This window comes from Mytilus californianus, unplaced genomic scaffold, assembly GCF_021869535.1.
Source record: "Mytilus californianus isolate M0D057914Y unplaced genomic scaffold, xbMytCali1.0.p SCAF_8, whole genome shotgun sequence".
Lineage (NCBI taxonomy): Eukaryota > Metazoa > Mollusca > Bivalvia > Mytilida > Mytilidae > Mytilus > Mytilus californianus.
Window position 1 is genome coordinate 11,615,882 of NW_026262734.1, and position 14,222 is coordinate 11,630,103.

The 14,222-nt window shown below is 32.7% G+C and overlaps 1 protein-coding gene across 4 annotated transcripts in view; it reads right to left on the bottom strand.

Annotated features, from left to right (window-relative positions):
- Positions 1-14,222, bottom strand: part of LOC127712073 (GATOR complex protein Iml1-like) — a 111,549-nt gene that overhangs the window by 17,383 nt on the left and 79,944 nt on the right. For 3 of the 4 annotated variants that reach the window (XM_052218270.1, XM_052218268.1, XM_052218266.1), the window contains 8 exons: positions 8,380-8,462; positions 7,496-7,613; positions 6,688-6,702; positions 5,548-5,624; positions 4,881-4,946; positions 1,553-1,685; positions 1,126-1,228; positions 327-539 (listed from right to left, as the gene is read on the bottom strand). In XM_052218270.1, coding sequence (XP_052074230.1) covers positions 327-539; positions 1,126-1,228; positions 1,553-1,685; positions 4,881-4,946; positions 5,548-5,624; positions 6,688-6,702; positions 7,496-7,613; positions 8,380-8,462 — 808 coding nt within the window. The remainder of the gene's footprint in view (positions 1-326; positions 540-1,125; positions 1,229-1,552; positions 1,686-4,880; positions 4,947-5,547; positions 5,625-6,687; positions 6,703-7,495; positions 7,614-8,379; positions 8,463-14,222) is intronic. The other variant, XM_052218267.1, reaches the window with a different exon arrangement.

Here is a 14,222-nt window from a genome sequence, read left to right on the forward strand (position 1 = left end):
AACAGTTGGAAAACATAAAGTTTGAGAGCACAAAAATCAAAAGGACCTAAACAGAACAGCTTAGGTTAAAGGTAAACTTTTCCTAAAGATTAGTTTTAGTGCAATAACAGAATATGAAGAAAAAAAATATTTAAACATACTGAAACCTATACATTTATTTAGTCTCTTTTTACCTAAAATTTGTTATGGCGTTACCTCTCTAGATATTAAATCGTACACTAACCGTAACCCCTCACTATAATCATATACATTATATATATCCTAACCCTAACCTGATAAACCTAACCATAATTATTTTTGACTAAAGTTGTAAGTGTAAGTTTTACCTGATTGTTGACCCCAGCCTTGACTCCTAAAAGATAGTCCAGTTTGTGTTCTCCAATCATCATTTTCAGGGTCTATTATATTATCATATGGTCTTGAAGGTCCGTCATCACCAAGGTGAAACTTATCCTTTGGTTCCTTCCTGTTAGCCACTGATACCACCACTTCACACCACTCATTCTCAAAAGTACTGTTATAAACCAGGAATTCTGGAGCTTGATAAACAAAAATTGGCAAGTTTAATTCAACCTAGAGTACAAACAATTTGCAATTAAGAAAAGAACTTATGGCTCCTGACTTGGGACAGGCAAGTGGTGTAACAGCACATCAAGTTCATGTTCTATACATTTTTTCACACTTCTGTTGTTCTAAAATAAAAGCTGGGTATCTGAAAAGTTTTTTTCCATATAATAACATTAATGTAAGTTTTATTGCTGTAGGTAAATGAACTGCTAGAGTGCACTGTAACCATTTGGTAAATAATGACATTCTATCACTTACTGATTGCCCTTTACGTGAAACATTGGAGTAATTTTCAAACCCCTATTGTTGCTCTGGTCTGAAATGATTCAAACAGGATGCATACTTGACAACTATGACCGCTGTCAACAATAAATTATTGCATTACATGGCTGTTTACTAAGCATACATAATACCCAGGTTTCGACTGTTAATCAACAAACTTGTGAGGTGTCTAGAACTACATTTTAGAGTGAATGTGTAAATACTGTTTTGAAAGTGCCTATTCTGGGTAGCATATGAATGTTGATATTAGCCTTTACAATGTTAATGTAAACCCACCTTTTTCTTTGTTAGGAATTACACAGTATAGGTAGAAGCCATAGATAAATTTATGTTTAGGATTTCCTGATGCATGTACAATCACCTGATCATCAATTAATCTCTGAAACAGAAAACATGAATAATTAGGATGTTTATACCAAGTGCTTGTACAGATTTGTAAACAAGAATGTGAGTTATATCCACTTGCACAGTATTCACCGTGTTAAAAGTGTTCATGGAAAGGAACATTTGTTTTATGTATCTATAGTACATATAAACTAAGCATTCACCAATCAGTCAAAGAGTCTTTAAATTCTAATGTAATTCCTTAAATATTACTTTTTACTGAAAAACCTAGTATGAATATTTGTTTTACATGCTAATTTTTTTACCATGTCTACATTAATTGGTGAAAAAGCTTATTGTGAATCTGTTCTCTACAAACCTGCATTAGCAATATGGCTGCTGTGATAGTTTTAATTCCATCTACTTCCTGTACACACCAATTAACAGCTTCCTCAGCTATAAAACAGTTATGTGGTAATCCTGGTTGTTTAGACAGCAATGGTAAACCAAATCTGCAACACAGGAAAAATTAAACAGAAAAGATTGCATGATTTTTTATATCTACCTAGGAACCTACACTAACTAAATTCTTTGAGATTCTTGTATTGAGACAAACCAATCCAGCAAGCCCTGTATAACCAAGCTCTATGTTTACCCAAGGGTCCAGTCATTTTTTATGATAGCATTCAAGGACTTTTGGAAACTTTCATAGGTTAACAAAATGTAGTGCACAATTGTCACAACTTATTTGCAAGCTGTCATTTAAGGAATTAAAAACAAGTCATATGGATTTCATAACTAAATGAAGCTTGGTTTCATATATCAAGAAACTTTGGCTTGAAGTTGCTAAGATAAATACAACAGAAACGTCTTACAGAAAGACAGACGTACACCATAAAATAAAATTGAGAATGGAAATGGGGAATGTGTCAAAGAGACAACAACCCGACCATAGAACAGACAACAGCAGAAGGTCACCAACAGGTCTTAAATGCAGCGAGAAATTCCCGCACCCGGAGGCGTCCTTCAGCTGGCCCCTAAACAAATATATATACTAGTTCAGTGATAATGAACGCCATACTAAACTCCAAATTGTACACAAGAAACTAAAATTAAAAATAATACAAGACTAACAAAGGCTAGAGGCTCCTGACTTGGGACAGGCGCAAAAATGCGGCGGGGTTAAACATGTTTATGAGATCTCAACCCTCCCCCTATACCTCTAGCCAATGTAGAAAAGTAAACGCATAACAATACGCACATTAAAATTCAGTTCAAGAGAAGTCTGAGTCTGATGTCAGAAGATGTAACCAAAGAAAATAAACAAAATGACAATAATACATAAATAACAACAGACTACTAGCAGTTAACTGACATGCCAGCTCCAGACTTCAATTAAACTGATTGAAAGATTATGTCTTCATCATATGAATATCAGGCACAATCCTTCCCGTTAGGGGTTTAGTATCATACCATCATAACATATATGAGAAGAACATAACCCGTGTCATGCCAACAACTGGTTTTTAAATAAATGTGTTTAGTGCCGATGCAAAGACCCTATAAGTGAATCAATATTAACGCCAAAATATGCAATCTTTAATGACCTGACAACAGTATCGTAACTATATCCCTTCTTAATAAGTCTATTTAAAGGTTTTGTTAGCTTCAGAGGTGAATACTGACATTTTTGTGCTTTATAAAGAATATTTCCATAAAAAATTGGATGTGAAATACCTGAACGTATAAGAAGTCTGCATGTTGAGCTATATTTACGAATGATGTCCTTATACCGATGATAGAATTTAGTAAATGTTTTGACTAGTTTGTGATATCGAAAACCCTGGTGTTATAATTTTTCAGTAATACATAAATTTCTGTCGTTAAAATCTAAAACATTGTTACATACACGAGCGAATCGTACAAGTTGAGATATATAAACACCGTAAGATGGTGACAAGGGAACGTCACCATCTAAAAATGGATAATTAACGATAGGAAATGAAAAATCATCTCTTTTATCATATATTTTAGTATTAAGTTTTCCATTAATGATATAGATATCAAGATCGAGGAAAGGGCAGTGGTCATTGTTAGTATTAGCTTTATTTAAAGTAAGTTCAACAGGATAAATTTCTTTAGTATACATACTGAAGTCGTCATTATTGAGAGCCAAAATATCATCCAAATATCTAAAAGTATTATTAAATTTGTGTATCAGATGTTGTTTCGATGGGTCTTTGCTGATTTTTGTCATAAATTGTAACTCATAGCAATACAATAAAAGGTCCGCAATAAGTGGTGCACAGTTAGTCCCCATTGGAATTCCGATAACCTGACGATATATGGAATCTCCAAAGCGAACAAAAATGTTATCTAGTAAAAATTCAAGGGCATATATAGTATCAAAGCATGTCCAATTGACATAGTTTTTTTGTTTATTGCTACTAAAAAATGACCTAAAAGAGTTTGAACATATATATTCACATTCTGACTTTTTAAATGCCCATTTAATTAGGTGTGTGAATTTTTTCTTAATGAGAATGTGAGGCAATGTGGTATATAGGGTTGAAAAATCAAAACTTTGAACAGATTCAAAATCACCAATATATGCATGTAATTTATCAAGTACTTCCAACGAGTTCTTGACACTCCAAAAGTAATTAATTCCACTATTTTCGAAGGCCTTATTTGAACAATTTATTATCAGGTTTTTGATTGTACCAAGTGTACTGGTAAGAAGAATAGACAATTTAGTAGTGGAATAATGGCTTGAAGACGAAATGAATCTATATTTGTAAGGTGTTTTGTGTAGCTTCGGAAGCCAATACATAGTTGGGACTTTCATTGTATTTGGTTCTTCTTGTAAAGCGGTAGCTAAAAAGTTTATGTTTGTTACAGATGTCGTTTTCTGAAAATGGAGTCAGTTGGAATGTTGGTGAATTGGTTATTTTTTTTTCAGAACCTCAATGTAAAATTTACGTCAAACAATAATAATATTATTAGCAGCTTTATCGGCTGGGACATAAACAAATTCCTTGGCTAGTTCTTTTAGTTTATGTTTGATACGAGAAATAGGTTTATTGTGGTTATTGTTAAGAGTAAAATGTTCTTTAAAATGTTGAATACGTATATCAACTATGTTCATTACTGAATTAAAAAAAGAGTCCAAAGATTTTTTGTCAGCTTTTTCCCGTTTTATCCATTTCAAACAGTAAGTATGGAGTGAGTCGTGGATGATATTACGACACTCATTCCAATTAACAATTGACGGGGGACGATATTTTTTTTTATTTGATAATATGCCAATGTAATCACATTACTTTTTGACATGCAAAAGTTACAAAAGTAAATCATCAAACTTACAAATTGAAACAGACCTACAGAATCAATCTTTGGTCCTAAAAAAATCTAAACTACTCAAGAGAACTTGCTGTAAAGTACTGTGGATTCATACATTTTCATGGGCACCAATTTTTGTGGATTAAGGAAAAATTGTATTTTCCTGGTTATTTGATCTCAAGGTTATTTTTGATTTCAAGGTTATACAAAAGTCTGCATACAAGACTATAGAAAATTTGTAATTCTTTGAATATTTTTAAAAATATGTGGTTCACCTGTACCCACAAAATCCTCAAAAATTGGTATCCCAAGAACAATAATGAATCAACAGTACTTCCTTCGTTCACTTCACTTTGATAACTTACTGATTATCAACCATTATTTCTGCAATTTTTGTTGATGGAGTGCTGGCTGTTATTGTTTCTTTTTGTCTACAAAGTACAAATATATAATGAAATAACTTTTAAATTACAATCAGACTATAGTGCTTTTCTATTCTTTTTTGCTATCATATCCTGATACTTTATTTAAGTAATTTATAGAAGGAGTGGCTGTCTAGTTGACATTTTCCACTCAACTCTTTTAATTTGTATTTTACATAAAATACTTGCTTTTTCACAATTAATTTGCTTCTACAATGGTATTTTTTTTTTATAATAAATTTCAATTCAGAACAATGACGAGATCAGTTTCATTTTCCTTTAAAAATAGTATCTTACCAACAGAATCTTGTGAGACTATTATATAATAAGCTGCAGCTTTGTTTATGAAGAAAATTAATTGAATTGCCCTAAAAAGACCCTTACTTTTCAAAATCTAATGATATCCTTTAATATTTCATTAAATGACCAAATAAAATCTGTCCAATAAATACGGATAAATCTGCATGTGCATTCTGATATCAATACACCTTTTTAGCCGATTGGCCAATACAGAAAAAAGTATTTTGTTCATAGGACAGTACAGGATGCTGATTTACAGTTGCACTTGTTCTATGCCTTACTTTCAACTTTAATTTCAAATATAACAAACCTGGTTTGCTGAGTATCAGATTGTTTAGTTGTCTCCCCTTGTGGCGGTGCTGGACTCTGTACTTGATCACCAGAATTCTGACAAGGAAACAAAGAAAAAATTTGTTTATTTTATTGTGTATATATACTGGTACATGTACATAAAATATTATCAGCTATTTTCATTTAGGTGGTGCCATTATGATTAGACTAGCTGATTCATTTCATGTATGGCAAGTTTGGTTCAGACTCAGTGAAACAGGCATTGAAGAGAACAGGCTATGGATACAGATGAATAAAATTTATGTGTCTGGACACAAGTCAGTTTTTTCTCCAATTAAAATCTGTAAATTTGAAGCTATGAAGCAGCATCTGTTTGACTTTTGATATCATGGACCTTTATGTTGGAATCATGAGCATTACCTACTCTGAACAAGAACTTGCTTTTCCTGTTGTTTTATTATTTCTGTTATTTTTAAAAAAGATAGTGTCAATATATCAAAACATACAAAATGGATTATTCATCAAATATTTGTTAGTTATGAACAAAAGTTTCTTTGAGGAAGATAAAGCTTCAATGATCCCCATATAGTTAAACATTGAAATCCATATTTTTTAACAAGTATACAAATGTATAAGTATTAAGGCATAATTGTAGTACATGTATAACTATAGCAAGACATTATATGTAAGTACTTTTACAAGTTTTTAGCATATTAAAACTGCTTAGCTATATATATATGTATATATATATATTAGGTAAGAGTTAAATTTTTGTACCCTACAGTTTATCATTATCTTTGGTAGAAACAAAATTAAGCTTGGTCAAACTATATATATCTGCCAAATTACAACTTTCCTTTGATCAAAATAGTTTAGATAACTTGATACCACTCTTTAAGATTTAATTGGAAATATAATTCAGATGCACAGCTTTTACTTTTAAAGAATTTTAAAGAAAAAAAAAGAAGCACAAAGTTAAAAATCATTATGCCAATGGTTAAGCATCTATTGCACAAGACATGCCATCAAATATTCCTAAAAATTGAGTAGTTCTAATAAATCTCAAAGTTGGCAGGTATATAGTTTATTCCAAAAATAGAACTGAAATTAAAGAAAAACAAGCAACATAAGATTTGACAAAAACTTCAACACTACTTACAATACTACCAGCATGCTACAACATTTATCATCAACTTCTTATTTATTTAAAATCTCTTGTTTTGTATGTGACTAACATCCTTAGTTTCATCTAAATAATTTTAGAACTTTTTTGTTGATTTGAACCTTTAATTTTTTTCTGCTTTTGAACACAAAAAAAGGAAAATTCCAAGATAAAGACAAGTAAACCAACTGTAAATTCAGAAATAATTGCGAGGTTTTTATTATGCGAATAATGCGACTTGGTGAGTATCGCAATAATAAGAAGTCGCATTCTGATAACTGAAACATAGACCTGTATACATATTTTTTCGAAATCGCAATAATTTAACTCGCATTTTTGTCCATTCTTGAAAAATCGCAATAATTTCTGAATTTTCAGTAATAAATAAATTTTAATTCAACTGAATTATACGTTTAGATACAAGTCTAGCATGGAAGATCATTGCCACACAAGTTTCTTAAACTGATATCTCTATAATTCAGAATCTGCCATACTTTGAACTGATGAAGTCATACAACATTCACTTCTGCATTTCTCTAATGACATCTATATTTTAGGGGAAAGTCTGTGATGGCCAGTAATTGTGGAAAAGAGAGTTGAGTTGTAAATAAACCTTTTAAAAACTTATTCTCAAGAAGTCATGTTTGTTTCTTTTCCTGAAATATGCTCAAAAATGAACTGTTCCATGAATTCATGTTAAAAGGAATTTTCATACATTCATGACATTGTCAATAGTGGCACACAACAAAAGAATGGAATACATTAGAGACATACTTGTAGATATAAAACTAAAGATGCAAATTACCTTTAACCTTCTTTCCTGTGAAGTCCTCTTCAGTTTGTTCAGAGTTTCCAGATATCTTATGAATCCGTGCACAAAGTTCTCTGTATCTGTATCAGATATTTCTTGGTAGATATCACACCTGCAGTATATCAACATATTTTAGAGTATGGGTTTACTTTATTTCTCTTATCTCATTTTCATCCCTCCAGTCTGAGTATTTCTATGTTATCATGTTCCTTATTTTTGTTTTGTTTATTTTACTAGTAATTCAAACAGCTAAATACATTGGTGCTTTGCATCAATACTTTCCCATATACAAACTTAAGTGGTGAAAGTTTGAAAGTCAATTAAGTCAAGCAAAAAACTTTCACAAATGCAACACTGCATTTACAAATACTGACAGCTAGTAAAAAGTTTATTAAGCACAACTTAATGCCACCTTTCTTACATTAACCTTAATTATAAATACATACCCAAGCTTAAAATAAAACATTTAGATATAGGACACACCTGTCATTTCCATCTATAATCTTCTTTGTAGCTGGTATATTGATAGTATAGGTAACAGTAAGAACCTACTTCTCCAGAACTTTAATTTAGATCTAAGACATACCTGTCATTCCCATCAATAATCTTCTTTGTAGCTGGTATATTGATAGACAACAGTAAGAACCTACTTCTCAAGAACTTTAATTTAAATCTAAGACATACTGTCATTCCCATCAATAATCTTCTTTGTAGCTGGTATATTGATAGACAACAGTAAGAACCTACTTCTCAAGAACTTTAATTTAGATCTAAGACATACTGTCATTCCCATCAATAATCTTCTTTGTAGCTGGTATATTGATAGACAACAGGAAGAACCTACTTCTCAAGAACTTTAATTTAGATCTAAGTCATACCTGTCATTCCCATCAATAATCTTCTTTGTAGCTGGTATATTGATAGGTAACAATAAGAACCTACTTCTCCAGAACTTTAATGACTGCAAATCAAAATCACAAATTGTATTAATTCTTATTGTCAGAAAATGTATCGTTTAAATGATTATTCTTTGTAGAATGTAAACTAGAGGCTCTCAAGAGCCTGTGTCGCTCACCTGTAATTACTGATGCTTTGGAAATCATGTAAAATAAGGTTAAAATCATAATTAATAGTATTAGATATTAGATATTATAATGATATCTAAGATAATAACAAAAAAGTGCAAAATTTTTGTAAAATTACTTACTCAGGGGCAGCAACCCAACAACGGGTCGTCGGATTTGCCTGAAAATTTCAGGGAAGATAAATCTAAATCTGATGAACATTTTTGCCACCTGTCAGATTTGCTCTAAATGCTTTAGTTTCAGAGATATAAACCAAAACCTGCATTTTACCCCTATGTTCTATTTTTAACTAAGTTGGCCATGACGGTTGGAAGGCGGGGTCATCGGACAAATCTTTTAAACTAGATACCCTAATAATGATTATGGCCAAGTATGGTTATATTTGTCTCAGTAGTTTCAGAGAAGAAGATTTTTGTAAAAGATTACAAAAATTTACGAAAAATTGTTAAAAATTGACTATAAAGGGCAATAACTCCTAAAGGGGTCGACTGACAATTTTGGTCATGACAACTTATTTGTAGATCTTACTTTGCTGAACATTATTGCTGTTAACAGTTTATCTCTATCTATAATAATATTCAAGATAATAACCAAAAACTGCAAAATTTCCTTGAAATTACCAATTCAGGGGCAGCAACCCAACAACAGGTTGTCAGATTTGTCTGAAAATTTCAGGGCAGATAGATCTTGACCTGATAATCAGTTTTACCCTATGTCAGATTTACTCTTAATGCTTTGGGTTCAGAGATATAAGCCAAAATCTACATTTTACCCCTATGTTCTATTTTAAGCCATGGCGGCCATCTTGGTTGGTTGGCGGGGTCATCGGACACATTTTTTAAACTAGATACCCTAATGATGATTGTGGCCAAGTTTGGTTAAATTTGGCCCAGTGGTTTCAGAGGAGAAGATTTTTGTAAAAAGCTGACGACGACGGACGACGACGACAGACGCCAAGTGATGAGAAAAGCTCACTTGACCCTTCGGGTCAGGTGAGCTAAAAACATATATTTTTGAAGATGTCGCAAAAAATTAAAACAGAATTTTTTTTTTCTACTCTTGGTAAGATTGCAGTTGATATGTTCCTCAAGATTACATGCATAATGTTTCCAGAAAAATAATGATGACATGACACAATTTTTCATCATTCCTTATTGTTTTGCCAGAGATCATTGGGATTTTGACGGAATCCACTATATAAAATAACTAGAGGCTCTAAAGAGCCTGTGTCGCTCACCTTGGTCTATGTGCATATTAAACAAAGGACACAGATGGATTCATGACAAAATTGTGTTTAAGTGATGTTGATGTGTTTGTAGATCTTACTTTACTGAACATTCTTGCTGCTTACAATTATCTCTATCTATAATGAACTTGGCCCAGTAGTTACAGTAGATAATATTTTGTAAAAATTTACAAAAATTTACACAATTTATGAAAATTGTAAAAAAATGACTATAAAGGGCAATAACTCCTTAAGGGGTCAATTGACAATTTTGGTCATGTTGACTTATTTGTAGATCGTACTTTGCTGTACATTATTGCTGTTTACAGTTTATCTCTATCTATAATAATATTCAAGAAAATAACCAAAAGCTGCAAAATTTTCTTAAAATTACCAATTCAGGGGCAGAAACCCAACAACGTGTTGCCTGATTGGTCTGATAATTTCAGGGCAGATCTTGATCTAATGAACAATTCTATCCTTGTCAGATTTGCTCTAAATGCTTTGGTTTCAGAAATATGAGCCAAAAACTGCATTTTACCCTATGTACTATTTTTTAGCCCAGTAGGCCATCTTGGTTCGCGGGCGGGGTCATCGGACACATTTTTTAAACTAGATACCCTAATGATGATTGTGGACAAGTTTGGTTAAATTTGTCTTAGTAGTTTCAGAGGAGAAGATTTTTGTAAAAGATTATAAAAATTTACAAAAAATGGTTAAAAATTGACTATAAAGGGCAATAACTCCTTAAGGGGTCAACTGACCATTTTGGTCAAGTTGACTTATATGTAGATCTTACTTTGCTGAACATTATTGCTACAATTTTACCCCATGTCAGATTTGCTCTAAATGCTTTGGTTTCAGAGATATAAGCCAAAATCTACATTTTACCCCTATGTTCTATTTTTAGCCATGGCGGCCATCTTGGTTAGTTGAACGAGTCACCGGACACATTTTTTAAACTAGATACCCCAATGATGATTGTGGCCAAGTTTGGGCAAATTTGGCCCAGTAGTTTCAGAGGAGAAGATTTTTGTAAAATTTACGGACGACGGACGACGGACGCCAAGTGATGAGAAAAGCTCACTTGGCCCTTTGGGCCAGGTGAGCTAAAAATGTTGATGTTCAATAAATTTTTTTTTTTAACTTTTGATTTTTTTATTTCCAACAATTACAACATATACATGACATACATACAATATAATACATATAAGATATATACAATGTCATTATTATAATTACATCTTAATTGGAAATATTTTACATTTTCTATTGAAAAAGATAAAAAAAAAAGAAAGAAAAAAAATATAAAAATTAATAGATAAATAAATAAATAGATAAATAATGATAATTAACAGATTGGAGTTAAGAGTAAAGAAGAAGGGAAAAAAATTAAAAAAACAAATAAAAAAGCAAAATGATTATCCAGTTACATCCCTATCTATATTTTAAATATCAAATATTTCAGTTGAAAAATATTTGCAAAATTAACTAGACATGTTTATTTCGTAACAGCCATCAACACAGATCAAGTACATAACATGACAATAATATTTTCTTTAAAATAGATTATAATTAAATAGTCATGAGTTATTGTAACAAAAATAGACATTAGCTGGTATTCAATAAAAGTTTTTCAAAAACATTCCATACATTGTCAAATTCAGTTATCTTTTTATTTTTTACAGCTATCATACTCTCTAATTTATACATATCTTTCAGCTTTATTATAGCTGCTTGCAATGAGAGATTCAGGCCATAATCTTGCCGGCGAAATGTCGATTTAAGTCGCCAAAGAATTTTGAAAATCGCTAAATCTCGCCGGCCGACTGACTTCATAGCAAAGTCAAATCGCTATCAAAATCGGTAAAAGGGAGACAACTTGTGATTGACAATTCTCACAGGTAAAAAAAATGGCGACTGACAAGGAAAATCGAGATTTTCAAAACCACCCAGGACTAATACTGTCAACGATCAAATTAAATGAATACAACGGCGACTTTGAACATCATCGGATAGAACTTTCACAAGAGTGCACACGCTGGAATGTCTCGCCTTCTTTACTAATCATTGATATTATGTTGATAGTCCTAAATATAAAGCTTTATTACAACTGTCACATAAACTTAACATTAACCAAGTAAACTAAACATTGACCAATGAACCATGAAAATGAGGTCAAGGTCAGATGAACCATGCTAGGCAGGCATGTACAGCTAACAATTCTTCCATACAACAAATATAGTTGACCTATTGCTTATAGTTTAAGAAAAACAGACCAAAACACAAAAACTTAACACTGAGCAATGAACCTTGAAAATGAGGTCAAGGTCAAATAAAACCTGCGTGACTGATATTTAAATCATAAAATATTTCCATACACCAAATATAGTTGAACTATTGCATATAGTATTAGAAAAAAAGACCAAAACTCAAAAACTTAACTTTGACCACTGAACCATGAAAATGAGGTCAAGGTCAGATGACACCTGCCAGCTAGACATGTACACCTTACAATCATTCCATACACCAAATATAGTAGACCTATTGCATACAGTATTAGAAAAAAAGACCAAAACTCAAAAACTTAACTTTGACCACTGAACCATGAAAATGAGGTCAAGGTCAGATGACACCTACCAGCTAGACATGTACACCTTACAATCATTCCATACACCAAATATAGTAGACCTATTGCATACAGTATTAGAAAAAAAAGACCAAAACTCAAAAACTTAACTTTGACCACTGAACCATGAAAATGAGGTCAAGGTCAGATGACACCTGCCAGCTAGACATGTACACCTTACAATCATTCCATACACCAAATATAGTAGACCTATTGCATACAGTATTAGAAAAAAAGACCAAAACTCAAAAACTTAACTTTGACCACTGAACCATGAAAATGAGGTCAAGGTCAGATGACACCTGCCAGTTGGACATGTACACCTTACAGTCCTTCCATACACCGAATATACTAGACCTATTGCTTATAGTATCTGAGATATGGACTTGACCACCAAAACTTAACCTTGTTCATTGATCCATTAAATGAGGTCGAGGTCAAGTGAAAACTGTCTGACGGGCATGAGGACCTTGCAAGGTACGCACATACCAAATATAGTTGAACTATTGCACATAGTATTAGAAAAAAAGACCAAAACTCAAAAACTTTACTTTGACCACTGAACCATGAAAATGAGGTCAAGGTCAAATGACACCTGCCCGCTAGACATGTACACCTTACAATCATTCCATACACCAAATATAGTAGACCTATGGCATACAGTATAAGAAAAACAGACCAAAACACAAAAACTTAACTATAACCACTGAACCATGAAATGAGGTCAAGGTCAGATTACACCTGCCAGTTGGACATGTACACCTTACAGTCCTTCCATACACCGAATATACTAGACCTATTGCTTATAGTATCTGAGATATGGACTTGACCACCAAAACTTAACCTTGTTCATTGATCCATTAAATGAGGTCGAGGTCAAGTGAAAACTGTCTGACGGGCATGAGGACCTTGCAAGGTACGCACATACCAAATATAGTTGAACTATTGCACATAGTATTAGAAAAAAAGACCAAAACTCAAAAACTTTACTTTGACCACTGAACCATGAAAATGAGGTCAAGGTCAAATGACACCTGCCCGCTAGACATGTACACCTTACAATCATTCCATACACCAAATATAGTAGACCTATGGCATACAGTATAAGAAAAACAGACCAAAACACAAAAACTTAACTATAACCACTGAACCATGAAAATGAGGTCAAGGTCAGATTACACCTGCCAGTTGGACATGTACACCTTACAGTCCTTCCATACACCGAATATACTAGACCTATTGCTTATAGTATCTGAGATATGGACTTAACCACCAAAACTTAACCTTGTTCACTGATCCATGAAATGAGGTCGAGGTCAAGTGAAAACTGTCTGACGGGCATGAGGACCTTGCAAGGTACGCACATACCAAATATAGTTATCCTATTACTTATAATAAGAGAGAATCTAACATTACAAAAAATCTGAACTTTTTTTTCAAGTAGTCACTGAACCATGAAAATGAGGTCAAGGACATTGGACATGTGACTGACGGAAACTTCGTAACATGAGGCATCCATATACAAAGTATGAAGCATCCACACCTTCCACCTTCTAAAATATAAAGCTTTTAAGAAGTTAGCTAACGCCGCCGCCGCCGCCGGATCACTATCCCTATGTCGAGCTTTCTGCGACAAAAGTCGCAGGCTCGACAAAAACTATTCAAACGGAAAACTGACCGTCTGTTTAAGTTATCATTTCAACGATGATTTTCATCTCAGGATGTTGCGTAATCACTCAGCTGATTTGTTTTATTTTATAACTTACACGAGTCGATCAATTT